Below are 22,443 nucleotides of genomic sequence, written 5' to 3'. Positions count from 1 at the left end.
GGATCTTTAATATTCAAAACAACAACAATCAGAGTGGTGCGATTTTACAGTTTTCACACCTCCGCCACTACAAAGACCAATTGGTTTCGATACACAACGACCTTGTCACATTTAAGTCTTTAAAGTCCCTTCAGCCATCTGCGGCCTGACAGATCTCCTCAAAGGACGTTAGGAGAGAGGGGCGTGCTTATAAATCCCAGCACCTCACCTGGCTGGAGCATTTGGAATCTACCTTTGGAACAGACAACACCACACCTGGGAATTATGAAGGGACTAGCAGTGGATTTCTCTTTTGCGCTTCTTCTTCTGGTGGATTTAGTTCTGGGTCTCGGCGCACAGCCCTTTCCTGGGATGCATCCTGACGCACTGCTCCGTGGGATGAGCGCCGGCTCCAGACGCACTGTGCAGAGGCAGCAGGCCAGCAGGCTGCCCTTCTACATGATGCAGCTCTACCGGACCATGCTGACCGACGACCGGGATAGGACTCTGGCTGACATCGTGAGCCACACCACGACGGAGGACAACCCCGGTCTGCACGACTCCGACTCTGTGATCAGCCTGGTCGCTAAGAGTGAGTATTCAACTTTAGAAAAACATATTTTTATTAAATGAAGTTTGGTATTATGGCGTGGCAGTGGTATTCTTATAATGCAGTGCACATGGGCTATACTGTATTTTAAACATAATGAGCACTCTATGCCTGTGGTTTCTTTTGACACATACACAATATGTGGATGTGAGTTGATGTATTTCACTCACCTTAATTTAATCATGTGTCTAATCAAACCTGATGAATGTATTTAAGCACCATAGTAGGAATAAAAGCTGTGAAGTCATCACGTTTACAGACGAGAAATGTGTATAATATTATAGTATTTGTATAATTGTAAATATTTTGCAAGCCCAAAGTCAAATGACAAGTGTGCCTTATTCTCTTGTTCAAGTCATGAATACTATTAACCAATTTGCTTTACTCTTATTTCTTTCAGGCTGCCAGCAGATTGGCAAGAGGTGGTCCGTCACCTTTGACATGTCCTCTATGTCTGCAAGCGAAGATGTCCAACTGGCTGAACTTCGCATCCGCCTGCCCGCCTTCACAGAATCTTCCCGAGCCTCAGTGGACATCTACCACTCCAACAGGGACAGATGCTCCGGCATGCACTGCCCAGAGAACAAGCTGTTCCTGGGCCGCCTGAGAGCTCATCCCAGTTCCATGGTTTCCCGTTCCTCCTGGAAGGTGTTCAACATGACAGAGATGCTCCGTGGCTGGCTGCAGCGGGAGCACTCTGCACAGAGGATGGAGGAGGATGAGGCTGAGGTGAAGGAGGAGGAAGAGCAGGAGCAGGAGGGAGTCCAACACACTACAGCTGACCGGGTCATGATGGTGGTCTTCTTAAGGCAGAACCCAAACAGCCAGCAAATGCCAACTCTCATCCGCACAGCAGAGCACTCCAAGTACGTGAATCTGGACCGGGAGCGTGTGACGGCTGGCTCTGGTTCCAGGCCGAGGAGCCGCAGGGCCAAGAGGCACCACCACACCCAGCAGCAGGGACATAGAGTTGCTGGAGCTGGAGCTGCTCCACCCAGCAAGCCCACAGAGGAGGAGGAGAAGGGTCCTCTTTGCAGGAAGTTGGACATGTGGGTGGACTTCGAGAAGCTCGGCTGGAGCGAGTGGATTGTCTATCCCAAACAGTACAACGCCTATCGCTGTGAAGGGAGCTGTCCAACACCAGTAGATGAGACCTTTACCCCAACCAACCATGCATACATGCAGGTAAGACTGAACTTAAGACAAACTCCTTATTTTGTTCAGTATTAGGTGCAACTGGGCATACTTATTAATGATACACTAATACCCTACATGTGTTCTAATCAATCATGTTTCTCTCTTTCTCTCTCCAGAGCCTTCTGAAACTTCACCACTCAGACAAGGTGCCATGTCTGTCCTGCGTGCCAACACGCCTGTCACCGCTTTCCATGTTGTACTTTGAGAATGGGAAGATGATCACGAGGCATCACGAGAACATGGTGGTGGAGGAGTGCGGCTGCCACTGAGCAAAAGACATGAACACCTTTTGATCAAAGGCCAGATACACTAAAGCTACTGAGCTGTATACACTCAGAAGAGTCTTTAGCCACAGAACTGAGCGACTCAGAGTCACAACGTGGATGGATGTCCACAGGCACTTTACAGAGATGTCCAGTTTGACACTGGGACAGAGGCTGCTGCTGTGATAGGGCATGAAATAAGGGAACTACTATACTGTATATCCTGGACACAGCTTTCTAAATTATGGAATTTAAAAATCCAGTTATACATTTTTTGTACAATATTAGGTGACCTAAATTGGGTCTTGGATTGCAAGTGGATGTGCTATAATTCAGGTCTTTAAGGATGGATTATAGTATGGACTGATTCAGTCAAAATGAGCACAATATGGTCACTGACTGACGCACTATAGAAGATTCACAAAGACAGTTCTTTTTTTGATTGTTCTTTTTATTGAATGTTTTAATGCCATTGAAAAGACAGATGCAAACTGTTAGCGCTTTTAACTTTATTGAGATGTTTGGGTCACATTGACCCATTTGTATATTTACTATGCACAATAAATTATTTCTTATCAACACACAAAGTGTTTTGCTTTTTATGAGTGCTTATATAAGAGTTTACATCAAGCTGCTCATTTCACTTTACTTTACAGGGTTAGAAAAAAACCATAAGGCATAATAGACATCTTTCACAGCAGACATTTTGACTTGTTGACAGCAGGAAAAACCAAAAGGTCATTAATAACCTCAATTGCAACTGCATTCCATTTAGGTGTGCAAGTTCGGGGTCCTAGTGTTGTGCATGCTGGCTCACTGGCAAGTTTAGTGAGATACCTAAATGGAACAGAGCCATCGTTGAAGGCTAACCTAAATGAAGTATTCTGATATGTTATTTCCATTGCCTAGGAAAGTTCAACGAATATTTGTGAACATGAGAAACCAGAGAAGTCTCAAACTTGTGATGTCATCAAATCTAGAGCTTTTCTTTGTCATACCCAAATGAGCTTTATTCTACAGTAGTGCTATCGGGTCTAAAACAGAAAATGTACCTATATACTCGGAACATTCCCCTGGAGGCTCTCAGCGCCATATAGCATCTATTACAGATAACTGACTACGTTTACATGCACATATTCCGGTTTTTGCCCTTATTCTGAAAGGGACGATATTCCGACTAAGCTGTTTACATGGCTAATGAAAGTGAATATTCCACTAATATTCCCGTTTAGCCGTGCAAAATAAGATTTTATTTTTTAAGTTTAGCGGCGGTGGTGGACATGTTGGACCGTGCGAACACAGCGTTCCTCTTTAATTCCTTCGTCCAGCTTCTTGAAAAGGTCAGCATAGCGATGTGTGCGCATATACAAAAACCTGTTGATATCCAAGTCTTTGATAATGTTTAAACGTAACTGTGTTTCTCCTTATCAGGTCTGCAGCCTTGCAAACTGTTGGCTGGTTGGTTTGTGTATCAAAATTCGTAATGTTGTCATATTCGGAATAAAAGTAGAATAATGGCGTGCACGTAAACATACTCATTGTCTATGGAGCAGTACCAGATGACATGTTGTTTTGACTATCTTACACCATAGAAATAACACGTATGTATTTTGAAAAATGATGTAGTTCCCTTTTAATATCATTAGTAATTTCACTTATGCTAAACCTGCTACAGCATCTACAGACACCCGACTATTGCTTTTAGACAGTTGAAAAACTGTAAACCTGTCCTTTAATATATAATTGATCGGTTTAACAAGAGAAAAGACTTCGAGGATGAAGACTGACTGGTTGGTTTCCAGCAGCCCACACTGCCTGTCCACCACCAAACAGACAAAGTTAGCGGTAAACATAGTGGAGCATTTAGCAGCTAAGAGACAGATATCTTTCCACCAAACAGAGCTAAAATAAGAGTGAATGTTGGACTTACATTCATCAGGTGGACAGAAACATGACTCCATATAAATGTTAATGTTGCTCTGTATCTGCTGTGTGTATGTTATCAAAATTCACCATATCAACTTAAAAAATGTCAACATGTCAGTGTTGTGTTTATAGTTTGTTTCTGCTGTCCCCAGGTGTCAGTAGAAATAAATCAATTACTGCAGATGTATTCATGTCAGCTTTCACACAATATTGGCAGTTCTAAGACTGCTACTTTACACGATATGGCTAAACAATAATTTCAGTAATTAATTTGTATAACGTTGGATATTTTAAAGACGTATTTAAAGTCATCAAATGAGTCAAATCACATAAAATATGGTTTAATTTCAACGAGACTTACTTGTCAAATATGTCACAGCGCATACAAAGTCAAGTGTATTCAAAGTAAAGACACAATTTAATGCAGTGTGCGTTGTTTGAGAAGAGTACAACAACACAAAACATATTAAGCATTACAAAAAAATGGCATCTTGTTTTCAGAACAAATCTGAAAGTAGATTACACAGCTCAGTAAGACTTGGCTTGTCATTTCAACTGAGAATTCATTTTATCTCAGTAAACAAAAAAAAGCAATGAAAATGTTGGGAATCACTTTTGTCCTTGCAGCTGGCTCTCTTCAGATGTCCATTTCAAACTGGGCATCTTCAAGAAAAAGAAAAGGCATTGTAGTTTATTAGAAGGGAAGTAGACAATTAAAGAAACACATGCAGCTCATCTCTCTCGTTCCCATTTTAAATATACAGATATGTTTACCTGTGCTCTCCTCTGTATGCAGGATGTGCTCTGTGTTATTGCTGCGTGTCTGTTCAGGCTGGTTTGTGTCATTGGTGGAGTTGGGTTTGAGCGGCCTGGTGACTCCTGGGATGTCAGGCAGATTGGGAGGCGTACGAGCAAGAGGAGACGTCCGACACTGCAGGAGGAACTTCCTGTCGTAGATTATTCTGGTACCTACAGGCAGCAGCAGCAGCAGCAAAGGAAACCAAAGTTAATTATTGTTTAGGGCTTTATTTTTAGAGGACAGCTGAAGACATGAAAGGGGAGAGAGAAAGGGAATGACATGCAGCAAAGGGCCACAGGTCGGAGTCGAATCCGCGGCAGCTGCGTCTAGGAGTAAACGTCTATATATGGGCGCCTGCTCTACCAGATGAGCTACCCAGGCGCCCATTATTATGGTATGGTAAAATTTCAATTAATAAATATTTGCAGCTGTGTTCATATTGTACATTTAGTTTTGTGGAAAAGTTATAAATACTGAACTTTTTATTTTGGCTTGTGTCAGTTTTACTGAAAAATAAAATAACCTAAAAATAAGTTAATATAAAATCCATCTGCTAATGTGCCAAGTTTAACACTTGTAGCTGGTTTAAATGGTGAAAATAAAGTTCAGCAGCAAATAGCGACATTAAAGAATTGTAACTAGAGGAAAAAGTCTTAATTAAATTAACATTACCATTAAACACGTAACTCGCTGAAACATAAAAGAATTCAATCGAAAATAATAAAATTCAACAGCTAACCTGAACATAAATCACTTGTTAAAAAGGATAAAAGAAAGTCAAAAATAAATACATATTGTATGAACCACCTCCATAGTATTGTGGAGACCTACTTTTTTCTCTGTCAGAGAACTACGCACGTCCATACATGCCCATGACCAATGGCCTAGTTTCTGTCATCCACACACCTTCGCCGACCCAATTCTGTTTTATCTGTGTAAATCTGTCCCCATCTCTTAAAGAACACATTATCAGTTGTTATGGGCATGTGCACGCTGAGTCAACTTTCTCACAACAGAGGGAAAACATTTCCTGCTTTACTTTTGCCACCATACTGGAGATTTCCCTAGGTGCCGAGCTTATAGATGTTTGAGTAAAATACTAAATAAACGGGCCAAACAACTCAGCGGTTTGATAAGAGTGAGACTGGTTGTTCCTGGTGCTGAGCCAAAACACATCAATTTATACTGTATCTAAATAATTTAGTTTTTTGTAGAAAGCTAAAAAATAGTGGTTAGTAGGGGAAAGCTTGGTCATTTTGTTTTAGCTTCCATGTATCATGGAAAAATAGGTCGCATTTATAACACATAAAATAATTATTAGCTTATTTTCTTCCTCTAGTGGAGGCAATGACTAGTAAACATGGTGCTGCAGCTCAACAACAGCCTGCTATAAAACAAGACTATAAATAGGATATGACCGAGAACGGGCCTATATTTGACCATACAGTCGTAGATTGTGTAAGTATTCTACAGCTACAAGTTACTCAAACTGAATTCACAACTCGGCTATTCATAAGTGACTGATGCCAGAACCAATGAATGCTCATACACATAAGAACTTTCTGGAACAGATACAGAGTCTCTGATTCACAACAGATCATCTTCAGGGGAAGACGGCAGTTAGACACACATTACATTTTATTGAAAAGGGAATCACGTCTGTACACTGAACTCACCAGTATAAACAAAGAAATAAATCTGCATTAAGCCAATGTAGATAATATGAAATTATTGCATGATAAATTGATTGGCAAGAGTTTAGCTATACAATCATTCCATTGGTCGGTTAATCAGTCTGGCACACTTCAGATTGTCTGTAGGTATACAGACAATGAAAGCATGCAAAACAATCACTCACTTTATATATACACCTACAGTGAAATGTATAAAACATATAGGCTAAGTAACAGTGAAAGGGGCTGTGCAATTTGCAATCTGGGTGCAGAGGACTGCTCTCTAATAAGATTACTTTAACTCTGTTAAGTGGTAGTCTTTAGCCTTCAGGAAGCACCAACACTGTCAAACATTAACAGAACTGTGGACAAGACCTATAGCCTGGCTCTCAAAAGCGTTTCCTTTACAATTAACCGTTTACATGCCACAATAAATTTTAACATTTACATTTTTTAACCCAATGTTTTGGCAACACAGATACCAAAGCTAACTAACATACTGTGAGATGGGGTGGAATATCAGTGAAATATTAGGCAACTTTCTCAAAAATTATCTCCACTCCACTGCCTGTCTCCAGGATCTTCTAAATTGTATCTAATTGTCGCTTTAATCTAAATTTAAAGACCCCTTTCTTGTCCTGGTGTCTTCTCATTGTTTAAGTGTCCCTTTAAATCTTTTCTTAATCATTTGTTTAATGATTTCTAATAATATTTCAACTTTGTTGAATCTTTTGACAAGACCCAGTAGATCACCTCCTGGAGTAGTGCTGAACAGAGTCCCTCCGGGAGTCGTAGAGTAGTCCTGGGGCATGTGGGCAGCATCGTGGATGGTGACCCGTCTAACAGCCGGGATATCTCGGCCCCCGGTGGTCTGACCTCCCGCTGACATCTCTCACAACACTGGGTCGGTTTGTGCTACTTAAACGCCACAGACGGGAGGAAGTTGCTTAAAGCGTGAAGGACGCTACGAAGCTACAGAAAAGTTAACTTGTGCCTCCGCGTGCTGTGAGAACATCCAAAACAACCCAGGGACCTCCTTTCGAACGTCACGTGGAGCGGAGAGCTGTGATTGGCTGGAAACAGGGGCGTCACAACACGTGGAGGTTGTAGTTCTTTCTGATCTGCAGGCTGCTCTATCGACCACAGATAATACTTCCAAGAATAAATCTATGGTGGACAATTATAGGTAAACTTTTTTCATGCGATTAAACAATATGTGTAATCATAGCAAACATACAGTACAACCCAATCAAATTGTGCACTATATGTCAATTCTTATGACGTTTCCTAAAAGACTACAGTGTCCAGGTGGTATACTTCCAATTAAAAGCTAGAGTGTAAACTTAACTGTTAGTCAGTACAGCTGAACATGTAAAATCATTTGTCGAATGGAAAAAGGTAACATTTACATGTATCGACATATAGGGAAAATAAAGCTTCCAATATTAAATAATAATGAATTTAAAAAACTTTCAGTTTTAAATGGAGCAGTTTTTCAAGGAAATTGGAAGTCAACGACTGCTTATAAACTAAAAAAAAATTGTAAAGTTCTTTCCAGAAGACATTTTTGAAAAAGGAATTAGGATATTTTGGACCCATACCTACAATAAAGTTTACTGAAAAGAGAGATGATAATGAGGTTCACCTCAAACCAACACTGAATACACAACAGTCCAGGTAGGAACATTAAAGCAAAAATATACAAAACATTTTACAAACACAGGACACAACATTTATGTCACATCTTTGTTTATTAATTCTTGTAAATGGTTTGAGCTGGTGTACAGGGTAAGATGATCTATACATATCTTCATGTCAGAATGACAATGATTGAAAGGCTTGTACAGTATATGTTTGTTTATCCTCTTTCCAGGACAATACAAAAGAAAAGAAAACAAGTGGTCATAGCTACAAAGCCTCTACATTCCCCATGATGTGGGCGTTGGCCTACTCTAGATAATGCTTAAAGAACATCCATAACAACTCTATGAGGGTGCATAGCATTCTAATGAAATAGATTTGGTCATATATTTATACATATATTTTCATAAAAACATTTTTTGTGCATGTGCGCAGTTGCATTCCTTAGGATAGAGTAATATGATATTGCGTTTACATTGTCATGTATCCATTCTAAAGGAGTATAGGTGATCTCTATTCTTTCGCGACAGTTACAATTTTACAATACTCTTTTTTTTTTTACATTGCCAAAGGTTACACGTCCTCTCAAGTCACAAGCTCCTTAAAACTCTCTCTCTCCCCGAGCCAACAAAGTTTGGAACCAAGCACCATCTCTCTCTCGCACACTCGCACACACACACACACACACACACACACACACACACACACACACACTTTCCGTACAACACAAACGTGGTGGAGTTGAAATTGAGTTTAACAGGCTCAGTTTAATTCAGTCTGCAAATCCAAAATTATTGTTTTTATTATTATCAGCATTATCCACGGACTGAAAAAGTGGATTTCCATTCAAATTAAACTACTTCATACATCATTTCACTTAGTGGCCAAGTGTACATTTCCTCTGGATTTAAAATGGATCAATATCTGGTATTTTAACTGTGATCTAAACAACAGGATAATTATAATAATAAAGTTATAATCCTTAAGATTTTAGTCCTGGTTGATTTGGCGCCACCAAGTGTGTTTTAATAATACAGCTCCTAGAGTTGCATTTGATAAGACATGTGTACTGTCCACTGGGGGCAGCAAGCACACTTCAAGAGGCTGTTAAGGTCATGGACAGGATTTTAGAAATACTGAGGTCACAAATCCTATCCTCCCTAACGAAATCCTCCAACACATTTTTGATAATCAACCACAGAAAAGTTTTTTCTCGCAGCTGATTATAAGTGTAATGTCCAATAACATTTGCTGGTAAATTGTATCTCCAACATGATAGTCTAAATGGGTTTCAACATTTTTCTCCACACACATTTTAAATGGTAGCTACAGCCTTGGTGGCTACTTTGTCAGAAATGACAAAGAGGAGCAAATTGTGTATCTATTTAAAGCACAAGCTTAAAAAATGCCATTAAGAGTAGAAATACGAGGTTTGGAATCCTAAAATGTCAAGGATTATGACTTTAACACACGATTATGCTTTTATTTTTTTTAAATGCCAAAATCTAACCTATTTCTTGCGCTGATACAGTACAAGATGTCATATCGAGACTAACTAGTCACTTTAGAGATTGAGGGAGTCACTGGCCTCCATCATCCAAAAGATGAAAACTGCATCAATCCTGCTAGTTAAGATTTAGACAGTGTAAAGATAAAAATCTAATTTGTCCTCTGGTAGGTGGATTCAAGGCTCAGAAGAGCAGCTGATTAAATAAGATTAAGGAGGTAACTCAAATAAAATTAATTGCGCAAATTTGCATGTACAGGGCAAAGAGCTCAGTGATTACTGACGTTCTCAATACTTGATCTCCTCTTGTTTGAACCAAGGAGCTCCCCACCCCCACACACACACACACACACACACACACACACACACACACACACACACACACACACACACACACACACACCCTGCTCCATACAGTACGTTGCACCCCTAAACCCCCGTGCATCCCCATCCCGCCCCAACACCAAAGTCTTATTCAGAAGCACTCGCTTTGTGTCTCGCACTTGTCTTTAAAGGAAGGACTCAGAACTTAAAAAGGAGAACATTTTGATTCTGACAGAGCAGAACTGAAAACCTGAGTGGAGTAACATTTGAAAACGTGATATGTAATAAACATGTGCTATATCGGATGAGGCTCTCATGTGCACGGACATGGAAAATATGTGCATTTGTGTGATGTGTAACTAATGTATTCATTCATTCATTCGATGTCTCACTCATTCAGGCTACAGTAGCATTTACAGTACTTAAATATTGTGTTTTGATTTTCAGGAAATGTGTGCTACTATGATATGACCCCTTCATAGTGCTGCCGTCAGGTTTCTGCATAAAGGAAGTGCTTCAGAGATGAAGAGAACAACGGGTGGTTTACAGTGATATGTGTAGTGTATGAAAATAGTGAAAGACTAACTAAGTACAACTTACATCACTCAGAAAAAGAAAATGGAGCTAGGTGGTTTCCACCATACGGCAGCAGCAGACTCCTTGATAGGTATCGGTGTATTAAGTTAACATATCCTGGTTTATATTTTGCTACGTTAGGTGCTGAAAAACAAACAATCCCTCTCAGGCCTCCACAGCCCCTCCCTGCTACAGCTGAATCATCTTGCATCCTCACTTGACTCATTCAACCAGTTAGATAGAAGCACAGCTGCCCAATGCCAAACTTGACTGCTCTTCATCCAGACGGAGTTTCTGTCTTCACTGAGGAGTTCATTTACAAGTTTCAGTTCCAAATCCTTCACATAGATATACAGAACCCTGGCTTCCATCTTCTGTTTTCTCGTTAGGTATTATTGCGGTGGCAAACTTCAAAATATAACACTCCAATCAGGCAATTGCTATTTCATGTGTTTCTGATTATGTATGTGTATATGCATGTGTGTGCTTTTGTATGTGTGTCTTCACAGTTCACGAGTCTGGGGTCAGTGTTAATAAGACAATCACAGTGCTACCTGTTTGTCATCGCTGCACAGTTCCTATCACAATCACATGTTGTACTGCAGTAGCATCATGCTATTTCACACTTGCTACCATTGAATCCTCCAAATCACTACATCCTCACATGAATCATCCTCCATGTTTTTCCGTTCACTTTGTTTCAAATGACGACAGTGAGGTGCTACAGCCGTTGCAAACAGATAAAGAGGGGAGCACACACAACGTTTTAGCATTAGATGGAGGAGCTATAAATGCTGATGAGGCCTGTGATTTTACTGCATATTGACTGAGGCTACTGATAAAGAGTGTGAATCAAGATGACGCGCCTACTGGGAGAAATGACAGAAGAAGGTAGAAAAGGTCACTAGGAAGGAAAACGTCGATCTTTGTGTTGTGGAGCTGCTGCACAATACAATCAAGCAACCAACCCCCCTTTTCCAAAGAAAACATGAGGGGTGAAAGAGATTCAGTTCCCTACCATGGTTAGACAATACTTCCAAACCCAGGTGCATAAGTTTCCGAAGAAACCAAAAACACGAAACAAGCTTCATCCACAAAAGGAAAAAGACGTCAGCACACGCAGACAGGAACACTCATGAGCAGGGGAGCACAGCAGCGTTCTCATTCCAGCACTGAGCTCGCTGTGACATCACCGGGCCAAAAAGCCAATCACAAGGCAGGGCTCAGCGCCAAGCCTAAGGCAAGAAACACATGCGGCAGAGAAGAATACACGCACACATACGCACACATACACACACTGACACATGTCCACGAAGCATAGAGTGCATATATCACATTGAGAATAATAAGGGAAAGGGTCCAGTGAAAGAAGCATGAGTAGGCTCAGCAGAAGCTTAGCTGTATACAGAAACCATCCATTGCGGGACCTTTTTGGCTGTAGTGTTATTGACTCAACTTGCAAACACAAACCACTCCAGGTGTGGGGAATAAGGTCCTTAAAATGGCCTGCGGCCCAAGCGTGGGCCAGCCCCTACCTTGTACCCCTTCAGTTTGTAGATAATGACAGTTCAAAAGGTCAAAGGGCATGCACCAGCAGTCATCATGCGATTACAGTTCACAGGAAGCACGTTTTTTCTTGGTTGTTTTACTGACATTTATGTTTTTTTGTAAAAAAAAAGAAGAAGATTCATGCCTTAGTCTAGTTGATATTTTTCTTTACAAATGTTATAAAACTACAACTTGAACTCCTCTTTTTTTTCCCCCACTGTCTCTTTTCATTTGTGGTGCTCCATGGTCACACATTGAGGATGATTCTGTGTTTGTCATTTTGTAGTTTGCACTTCTTAGTCTTTGTCTTACTCTTCCTCTTCTCCCCTTGCTCATTTTCTTCTGCGGTCTGGTTGTGTTTTTGTGGAGGATGATTTGGCAGTGGCTTTCCGGTCCTAAAAAACAGAGACAGACACCATTTACACACAAAACACAGGTAGAATTAATTTGGCCTTCCAAAAACTATTATCAAAGTGTACTGAATGCCAAATCTGGGGTTCTAATTTTGAACATAAATGAAAAAGAACAGCGTGTGAGAGACTATTGAGCTCTAACAGAGTCCAATATGTTGTCATACAGGCTTCTATCCAAGCACTGGGATGCACAAGTGCTTGTTGTGTGTCCCGTACCTGGAGGACTGGGTAGTATGTGTATTTCAGTGTTTAACTCTCCGCAGACTGGTGCGCTGCGCTGACTGAGCACCCTTTTTCACATCCACCCTCACCTGGAGCAAGGAGGGAGGGAGGAGGGAAGGAAAAAACACTTGGACCAGTTAACTGCTGAAGCCTCTACATGTAACCAGAGCAGAAAACTAACGTGTCTGTCCGCCGGCCAGCCACTGTGGCTCGCTGCAGTCCCAAAAAACAACAAACGATGACAATGATGATGGCAATGTCTCACTTTTCTCCTAAACACTCATTTTGTACAACTATGTCTTGCAGTTTTTGATATATGGATGTCTAATTTCTTAATTTTTAGAATCCCAATTATCATTAACTCTGACTTCATTGTGGGTCTGTTGACAAAATGCTTTTAACCAACATTTGTCTAGTGGCTACTGTTAATTTCCCACCCTTTGTGCCAGGCTATGTGACTAATTCACAGTAATTTGCTTGGGGTTAACAGTGTTTATGTGTGAATATGACTCAGTGTAAATAATGAAAACACAACTGACTCACCTTTCTGGCAAGCACGCGTCCGTGTTCATCAACAAACTGCGCCTCAGCAGCATAGTCCTCTTTCTCCTCTCTCTGTGCAAGAATAACACAATTTACATGTGAACAGCGATTCATAGTACTCATATTTGCACGGCAATATTTTTTTGGCAATCAGAAATGTGAAACAAAACCAAAAAGTATTGGGCATGGCAGATATTCCCCAATGTGTTGCACCACACAACACATAATTCTGGTTGCATTCTGTGACTTCATCAAAATAATCGATTTTGATGCTTGTTGAGTTCTTAAGTGAGACTAAATTTGTTGATGGTCGTGAGCAAAAAAAGAATCACATTGAATATGTCATTGAATCAGATAATTTAAAAAAACGTAAAGGGATGGACAAAGATGTTCCCCCTCCAGGCGCAGGAAGCAGCGGGTGGTCGGCAACCTGACCTGGCCCGGCCTCTGCTCCTGTTCCCAAGCACGTTGGCCCGCCTCCTGGTGAGAGAAGCCCAGCCCCTTGTCAAAGGGTTGCGTGCCCTGCAGGAGGCGCCCACGCAGCACATGAGAGTAACCCGTGTCACACACCGGAGTCAGCAGAGCCTCCTGGGCCACGCGCAAGCCTGGCACTCTGCCGTCACGTCCTGATGACACCGAGCCCACCCAGCCCTGCAGGGAGTCCTTGTCCGGTAAGTAGGGTTGAAATGCTCCGCCTCCCACCACCCTGGAGAGCAAAATGCAAATAAAGCAAAAGGAGAGAGAGAAAAAGAAAGTTTTGTTGCCATTTTGAGTACAGACAGTGGAAAACAACAAACAACGTGGTCAGTTTGACCACAGTTATAGCCGACGTACCGGTTGTCGCCATTGTGCTCCGGAGCCCGACTCAGTCCCGACACCTCACACCGCTGGGCATACACCTGCTGGCCTGCAACAACAGAAATCCCTTCCACTGAACCCAACCCTACACCTCCACCTCCTCCTTTTGTTCCTCCTCCTGCTGCGAGGACCTCCCCTCTCCTCCCATCCAACCTCTGACCTCCCAGCTGGCCGTTTAGGTTGACCTTAGGAACGGCGCCACTGGCCCTCACCCTGTCCCATTCTGCCAGTACAGTTGCTGGCTCCTGTGGCGCCTCCTCCTCCTCAACCTCCCCTTCTTCCTCATCCTCCTCCTCCTCCAGCTCCATGATGGAGCCACTTGCCCCACTGGCTGTACTGCCCGGGCGACCCAAGCTGCAGGGAAGGGAGAGCGTGGCGCCCTCGGAGTCGTCAGCCCGACTGCTGCCCTCTAGTGACGAGTCCTCCACTGTGACCAACGAGGGGCTGACCCCTGCTGGCCACACCTGAACGTCTGACATCTCCATTAATGTGTCTTCCTCGGTGGTAGCGATGGGGGCACACTCGAGGCTGGAGACTTCCTGCCAGTAGGAATCTGCGCCCAGCGGGGAGGGCAAACTGTACTGCATGGAGGCCGGGGACAGCAGCTCGTCCTGCACCAGCCCATAACCTGAGGGAAGACAAGGGCGAGACAAGAGAAAGACTAACACCACACAGGCATAGCCAGGGGGAGGATGGGGAGGTGGTGGATCGACTGTTTCTCCATCCCATGAGGAAACAGTGGGGCTCAGCCCTGTCCCAATATACCAACAAAGAGACTAGAGTCCGTCTTTATAAAGCCACTAATTTAGGATTGAGATATCCTTCAATCCATTTCATTCAAGTGTGAGAAGCAAGATATATTGAACCAGCAATCTGACTCCAATAAATCCCAGGCAGAATGTTTTGTACTACTTTCAGTTTGAAAGGTAGAGCACAAGAACAATACTGGTCTTTCACTCTGAAATCAGCTTCCTTTTTCTTTCTAATATTGTTTTGTCTGATGGTTGATGTTTGTGGGTTTGACCCAAGCACTTTAGGTTATCGTCATTGGGACACAGCAATAAGAGTGAGGTGAGGGTCAACGGGGTTTGGTGTATCACCCATTATCTATGAGGTGAATGGTGCAAGGCTCTGCTACCGTGTAAGAAAGTGAATCTGCAGAACATACACTGTGTTCCTTGATAAGGGACATAAGGTGAGTCTAGATTTATTCAGCATACTGATTGCGGGGTTGGCACGATATAACTGTATCATTAGTACCAAATGAGAAAAGTATTCCAATTGGATTTTAGCATCCTGATTGAAACTGGAGTTCATAAAGAGGCTGATTGGCAAAAATGTCGACAAAAGCTGTTGCATTTACATACAGCCATACAGCATTTACATACAGCCAATAATGAAATTACAATATTTAAAGGAAGTGCTGCACATTGGAAATATGGCCATCACAAATATGCATGTTCTACTTTAGATAACTGCTGGTTTTGACCAGTCAAGGCAGAGGCTGGGTGCTGTAGTTTGTTAGGAGTGACAAAATGATATCCCAGCAGCTGTGACACAAATACCAAAGCTGTAACAAAATTATCGTTCCAACCCTTGTCCCACCTTCCTGATTGGGAGTCAGCAGTATCTTGCAGATTCTGCAGAGGAAAATGCAAGTTACTGTTGCTCTTGCATTGTCATGCATTTATGTGTGTCTGCATCCCAAGCATCCAAATAAAGGTTGTTGCGCACACACACACACACACACACACACACACACACACACACACACACACACACACTCTTAAATCACATACACACATTAGACAGACCTTTAATCTTTGAAAAGTTTTTTTGTAATTGATTTTGCCTGTTAATGAAGGCAGTTTACATTATTACATTTCATTCTAAACTGACGGGGTCATTTTTAAAAACGTACCTGGTTCAGCGTGTGTGATCTTGTGTTATCTTAAGATTCAGGACTTAATTGATTGTAATTAAATAAACTACATTATTCGGCTGACAAACAATAGTCAAACAACCTTTATATCATTAAATCTAGAATTACACTTTATATAGTAAGCAATGTATAAACAAAATATTTTTTACACACTGTTGGCTGCTTGACAATACATTTTTGTTCTACTTTGAGTCCATTATCAAGACAACATTCATTGCAACAACACTAGCAAAGTACGCAGAGGCACATTATATTCAGTGATCATTTTTTTAAAATTATTTTTCTATTAATTTCAGGGCAAAACAAATATGTGTGTGTAATCATTATATTATAATTCACGTTCACATCAAAAATGATATTTATATTTTTGATTTATAGTGCATGCAGTATAACAACAGCTTTGTTATCTGAGTTTGAATGTCATTTAGGTTAGGTCTTTTGATACGTTCTTAAGATATGCAATATGTCTTTCCACAACAGTTTTTTATTTCTTTAGTTCACTTTTTATAATTTGATACAGTGGCATTTTCATTCATTATCTATTATCAAAGTTTAACATGGTTAAATGTCTAACTATTAAAAGTAAATTTAGGTATTCAGTATTTAAACTAACATACTTATAATATATGTGTGTTCTTTGGCGATATTTGAAGACAGTAATACTCTCACAGTTTTCTACATGTGACTGGTTTAGATTGGGGATTGCATGATTACTCTTAAGTAAAAAAAATTATAAATTGTTGCATCAATGAGTTCAGATGAATGAAATCAGGTGAAATTGATCAGTAAAGGAGTACTTCACCCAAAACCAGAGTTAGGATGCGTTCACACTGTTCTGCTTTAGAGCGCAAATCCACTTTGGAGTGCAACATTTTCAATGACCAGCAAGGTGTGATGTCACCTTGTGTATCAAGCTCATAGGTTAAAACCACAAACATCTGAAACTAAACACAGGCTTTATAGTAGCTTGGCTGAGATGGGGCTTTCAAGGAGCAACCCAAGGTATAACGTCCCTATTGTATTGATTGTCCTTCTCCTAACCAGGCCCAGACAGAGAAAAGGGAATTTGTTTGTACGAATCAATTAGTTATAGATGTGTCTGATGACTAATGTGTCACTCTGAGGCAGTACATCAACTATAGCTATCAACCATATAGGAAGTTTACACTTCCATTTATTTGAACAGATTTCTTTTGTACTTTGATCATGGTTGTGAATTAATATGATTAGGCTTAAGAATATAATCCCAAGGAATGCTCTCTAAGAAATTATGACTTTTATATAAAGATGTCTATCAGTGCATTTACAGTATGGAAACTGCCATAATGTACAACTGTGGAATCAGAAAGGAAGCGGTATCGCTACCTGGTTACTGTGCATGATTAACCCTATAGTTAAGCATAACAACTAGATCCTCAGAGAGGTTTGGTTATTATTATTATTATTTTTTTTAGCAAAGCTGACACAACGCAGAAACAACTGATGGTGTATTTATCCAGTAAGTCACTGCTATGGGAAGAAAATGATTATGTGAAACCTTACCTGACCTGCCCAAACATGCATGTTTTATTCTCAGATTTTAAATGCTTCCAGGTCAAATTAATAAATACAGATACGTTTACCTGCACCTGTTCTACCATAATCAAATTCACGTAGCAAGTCAGATTTTTGTAACTAAACAAAATGGAATCAATAACAACTCTAACCAGTAAAAAAAAGTATGTATTAAAGGGTGAAATACCTCTTTACTGTATAAGCAATTATCACTGAGATTTTGTACTAATAATAAATGTGAGCATGTGTGTGTTTCTGGGATGGTACAGGGCCGGGATGATGAGATGTGGCGTCAGAATGAGGTGAACAGGGGGTAATGAGTCAGAATTAGAATGAGAGTTAGAATGAGTTAGATGGCCTTTCCCTTCCCTCCTGTTATTTTAACACAAACACACACACACACACACACACACACACACACACACACACACACACACACACACACACACACACACACACACACACACACACACACACACACACACACACACACACACACACACACACACACACACACACACACACACAGGTGTCAAAGGCACAGCATGTAGTGAACCACAAATAAACTCCACAGAAATTGTCATGGCACAAGAAAACAAACAGACCAAAAACAAAGGCAGCACACTGCACAGCACGCTACTTACTTCACCGTACACGCACACACATATATACACACAATACTGCACTCATATTAACATATAGATGAGGACACACACTTTTGGCTCACAGGCGGGCCTCAAATGCACAGAAATAATCAAACACACCTAAACACACCTCACAGCAATATCACTGCTGGCAGATAACATTCAGACAATGTTAACAGTTAGTCCGTCATCAGACTTGGGCAAAACATAGGTTACGAAAATCAAATTAAATATCTAGATGTAGATTGATTTTAATTTCAAAATTTGAGTAAAAGAATATATATATATATACAGTATATATATTAAGAGAAAAAGGTGTCAAAACTAGACCCAATGTATAACGTCCTATAAAGACCATACTGAGTCCCATTTATTGAACACTAAGAGTAATTTACATAGTAATTTTGCCCACGAATAAAAGACATCATGTCACAGCAACATTGTACATTGAACATTATGTGCTACGCAGCAGCTGACAATGTGTTACAGCGTAGCATTTAACAACACACCATTTATTTTACAGGTAATGAAAAAAAACAAATATTTGTTTGTTAATATAGCAATAAAAAAAGACTGAGAAACACCCACTGAACAGAGAAAATATTTTACACTGTGAAGAAAACTTCGTACATTAAAAGCATGCCATGCACATAAAGATGTCAGAATCAAAAACAGCAAACTTCATTTGGTTCGAGAGGAACACACGTCCAGACAAACATTGTCTGGAGTAGACCTGGGTTGAAATATATTTTAAGATATTTTTTTTAAACTGAGCATACTTTAACTTGCAAGGCATTTCAAACACTGCAAAAACAAGATATAATATCCATTCATATAAAATCCTTGCCAGCTGAACTAAACCAAACATTATATTTTTGACTTTCTCTGAATGCTAACAAATTTAGCTACAATTAACTACAGCCCAGGTCTGAAAACACGCTCACACACAAACTATCACACACACACACACACACACACACACACACACACACACACACACACACACACACACACACACACACACACACACACACACACACACAAACAGATACTGTAACAGCAAAGCATGCGGCATGCACATGCACAAACTGTAGTACAGACACAGAGCTGGATTGAGAGAGGAGGAGAGGGTCCCTGCTCGACTGAACGTGGGAGGAGCGCGGGAAAACAAGATGACAAGAGAAGGAGGAGGCCCAGAGGTCAACATGAGGTCATATGAGGTCAGAGGTCGGACAGGAAGAGCTGTGAGGAGGAAGAGCAGGAGAGGGGAGGAGGAGGAGCAGGGCGGCTGGCCAGCAGATATGACATGTCATAGGTTCAGAGACAGACTGAAAGTAGGATGGAGAGAGGTTGTCCTGAGCAAAAGACACAATTTCGAGACCGCTAGAACGTTGCAGTTACGTTACAATGTCTGCTGTCAATCAAGCTTAGTCTGAAGTAAAATTCTGTCTTGTTCTCAAGAAAAGAAAGACAAAGATAGAAAAAAAGAAAATAGAAAGAAAGAAAGAAATAGACAGAAAGAAAACAGGGAGGGACAGAAACAAGGTATGAAGGCCCAGAGCACACTATCATGTGTACTAGTGCCATTTTTGACTAGTGTATCCATCCCAGACACAGATGTATGCACACACACACACACACACACACACATACACACACGCATGTATGTGTGCACACACTCAACACAGACACACGTATACACATGTAATCCAAACATCTTTAAACATCCTTAATTGAAAATCAGAAACTACCCATGTATTGAGTTTTTTCTTATCCGGCCTTTAAATATTTCAGTTACTTTAAAGATCCTGTCAGTAATAGCATTAGGGAGTTATCCTCGTTTCTCATATGAAGTAAGGAGAATAAGAACTGTCATGTTTAGGGCTCAAGTATGAGGTGTGAAAAACTGTAACTGAAAATAAATGACTTGTGCCCCAGTGAGGTGGTGGTAGTGCATGCTGCAAAAGGCCAGGTTCATGGTGGGCGAATGACACCATTCCTCAGACCTCAAAAACATCATCTGAGATTCATCATCATCATCATCATCATGTCATGAGCAGCAAACCACCATGCAGCCCGAGTTCCCTTCAACTTACCCCTTCTGAAAAACGGGGGTCTAATAACTCGTGGCTTGTGCACTAGGCGCGGTCGCCTTGTGTCCGTGACCTCTTGTGGAGCAACAGAAACAAGGCAAAATGGCTGTTACCCAGACTCAAGGGAAGCAGGGAGGTTTTCAGAGGTGGAAAGTAAACGAGCAAACAGCTCACCTTACTGAGCCGAAGAATTTTTTTCTCAGATTTTTCGTAGTGCTGACTATATCAGCAGTGGTGACCAATACATTTGTTTACAAAATGAAGCGTTTGAGTAAATAAATCCTGGGGGCATAATTGTGAAATGGAATCACAGTGATTTTTAAGCAACGTGGAGAGGTTATTTGTTCTAGTGAATAAATATTCATATTCATATTGAATATTCTTGTAATAATCAGTAGTTTTTTTCATATTATTTCAACCATTAAATTCCTATTCCTTATAAACATACTGTATATATACTGTACTTGGCAATTGAAGAACCTGAGCCTCTGATTAACTAATTTACTTTACAAATGATACTTAAGCAGGACATTTCTTTAAACTTTCCATTTCTGATCGTTACAGATCATCATAATCAGTCTCGCCATGAATATACTGAGTATTTATTCCATATTAATTTCATTTCATAATCCAAACTTTAATAATCCAAACTTTTGCCATTTCTCTTACATATCTTGACTGCGGAATCATTTCCATTCTTAAAACAAATGGATTCATAAGTTGCAATAGAAAAAAAGTGAAATTATCAAATCTTGGTGATAGATTAGCTTTACATTAACAAAGTGTTGAGACTAAATACAAGAGTTAGCAGTCTACAGTCTAAATGTAGCGGGGTAATTCGCTGTTCATTGATATGAATGGCTACTGATTTGAATATTGCATGTCTCGTGTGATGTTTGATGTGTTTATGGTGTCTTACCATTGAGGACACTGGGGGACAGCAGGGTGGAGTCGCGGCTGCCTAGTCGACAGGCACCCTCCTCTGGATAACCGGGGACTGGCTGTGGAGCCTGACCCTCTAGAGATGTTACAATGTCTGCACGGTCAATGTTTTTCAGAGCCGTGTACAAGCTCTCCACTGAGGGGAAGTGGGAGACAGAAAATGAAGAGATGTAGACCAATAAGTAAGTATGTGTATGAGGACAGGGAATTCAAGAAAGATCGGAACACAGAGAGCATTCACTTTGTGCTGCATTGATAAAAAACAAACAATCCAGCAGCAAACAACATTTGTGACTTACAGCAGTTTGTATGTACTGATAAATGAATACTACAGTATTGAAGTAGCTAACATTACATTAGCGACATACAGTAGTGTCGGACTTACTCTTGGCTCTTTTGCCTTCTCTGCTGGCCCACAGGTTGAGCAGGGCAGAGCTTTGGTCCAGCAGGGAGTTGGGATTCTCCACACGGATCCTGTTGATGTCGTCCACGCTAAACTGAAGCTCCCGTGCCAACTCTAACAAACAAACAAACAGTCAAAATAGATATAAAGATACGTACAAAAGCAGACAGATATCGTAGATGCATAGCTTGTTTTGTTTTTTATATGACTAACCTGCCCAGCTCAAACCCAGCTGTTCAGATATGATGTTGATCTTGATCTCAGTTCTCTCCATGGCATTGACTGTGGCTAAAATGAAAAAAAGATAAAAACAGCCACATTAGAAAAAACTAGCTGCCATGCATGTGTCAACAAGACAAATAAGAGTACATTTACTGAATTTAGGAGATTGTACTCGCTAATTAAGATTTATAAATAAATAAATAAATAGAGTAAGTCTAAGTCACAATTTATTTGGATAGCCGAGTTGATATTTGTGAAGTGACTATAATTTGGGACTTAGTGGACAGATAATATCAACTTTGGACCATCCAAATGTGTGTTATTGACAAATACTCAAATACTGCAGATAGTTGCTATTCAATTCTTAAAATTTCCTTGTTGTTGTTGTTTCAATAAATCTTCTGTGTCCTTAAAGACTTGACATTGACTTAAGTTGCTATTAAATGTGTTAATAGCAATACTTACCTTGACAAAAAGGATTGCTCTGTTGAAGGAAATAAGCAATACCCTTTGGGTTTTGTCCAAATAATCTTCAGGGTTAACACACCATATGGGCAGGGGAGG

The 22,443-nt window shown here is 40.6% G+C and overlaps 3 protein-coding genes across 3 annotated transcripts in view; 1 reads left to right on the top strand and 2 right to left on the bottom strand.

The window, feature by feature from the left end:
* Window positions 1-264: 264 nt before the first annotated feature.
* On the top strand, window positions 265-2,055 carry LOC144531782 (nodal homolog 2-A-like). Its single transcript, XM_078272082.1, has 3 exons — window positions 265-571; window positions 990-1,774; window positions 1,903-2,055. The coding sequence occupies exons 1-3, from the start codon at window positions 265-267 to the stop codon at window positions 2,053-2,055; spliced, it is 1,245 nt and encodes a 414-aa protein (XP_078128208.1).
* Window positions 2,056-4,300: 2,245 nt separating this feature from the next.
* Window positions 4,301-7,483, bottom strand: LOC144531371 (eukaryotic translation initiation factor 4E-binding protein 2-like). Its single transcript, XM_078271465.1, has 3 exons — window positions 7,201-7,483; window positions 4,750-4,944; window positions 4,301-4,638 (listed from the first exon to the last, which is right to left on the bottom strand). Exons 1-3 carry the CDS (start codon window positions 7,334-7,336, stop codon window positions 4,613-4,615), a joined length of 357 nt encoding a protein of 118 aa, XP_078127591.1. The 5' UTR covers window positions 7,337-7,483; the 3' UTR covers window positions 4,301-4,612.
* Window positions 7,484-12,698: 5,215 nt separating this feature from the next.
* The window catches only part of ank1b (ankyrin 1, erythrocytic b), an 80,712-nt gene continuing 70,967 nt past the window's right edge, over window positions 12,699-22,443 (bottom strand). The window contains exons 36-43 of the mRNA XM_078271464.1: window positions 21,871-21,945; window positions 21,640-21,771; window positions 21,232-21,390; window positions 20,316-20,387; window positions 14,056-14,707; window positions 13,792-13,927; window positions 13,222-13,293; window positions 12,699-12,767 (exon numbers count right to left, since the gene is read on the bottom strand). Of these exons, the coding sequence (XP_078127590.1) occupies window positions 12,699-12,767; window positions 13,222-13,293; window positions 13,792-13,927; window positions 14,056-14,707; window positions 20,316-20,387; window positions 21,232-21,390; window positions 21,640-21,771; window positions 21,871-21,945 (1,367 nt within the window). The remainder of the gene's footprint in view (window positions 12,768-13,221; window positions 13,294-13,791; window positions 13,928-14,055; window positions 14,708-20,315; window positions 20,388-21,231; window positions 21,391-21,639; window positions 21,772-21,870; window positions 21,946-22,443) is intronic.

Source organism: Sander vitreus, chromosome 16 (genome assembly GCF_031162955.1).
Source record: "Sander vitreus isolate 19-12246 chromosome 16, sanVit1, whole genome shotgun sequence".
NCBI lineage: Eukaryota > Metazoa > Chordata > Actinopteri > Perciformes > Percidae > Sander > Sander vitreus.
The sequence above is the reverse complement of the archived record's forward strand: the minus strand, read 5'-3'. Positions and strand labels throughout refer to the sequence as shown.

What these genes read in the sequence shown, in the direction of transcription:
- LOC144531782 (XM_078272082.1), top strand. Translation starts at nt 265, where the DNA reads ATGAAGGGACTAGCAGTGGATTTCTCTTTTGCGCTTCTTCTTCTGGTG. An exon ending in GATCAGCCTGGTCGCTAAGA is followed by an intron (nt 572 to 989) that starts GTGAGTATTCAA and finishes TATTTCTTTCAG; the next exon opens with GCTGCCAGCAGATTGGCAAG. An exon ending in CCAACCATGCATACATGCAG is followed by an intron (nt 1,775 to 1,902) that starts GTAAGACTGAAC and finishes TTCTCTCTCCAG; the next exon opens with AGCCTTCTGAAACTTCACCA.
- LOC144531371 (XM_078271465.1), bottom strand. Translation starts at nt 7,336, where the DNA reads ATGTCAGCGGGAGGTCAGACCACCGGGGGCCGAGATATCCCGGCTGTT. An exon ending in GTTCAGCACTACTCCAGGAG is followed by an intron (nt 4,945 to 7,200) that starts GTGATCTACTGG and finishes TGCTGCCTGTAG; the next exon opens with GTACCAGAATAATCTACGAC. An exon ending in GCATACAGAGGAGAGCACAG is followed by an intron (nt 4,639 to 4,749) that starts GTAAACATATCT and finishes TTTTTCTTGAAG; the next exon opens with ATGCCCAGTTTGAAATGGAC.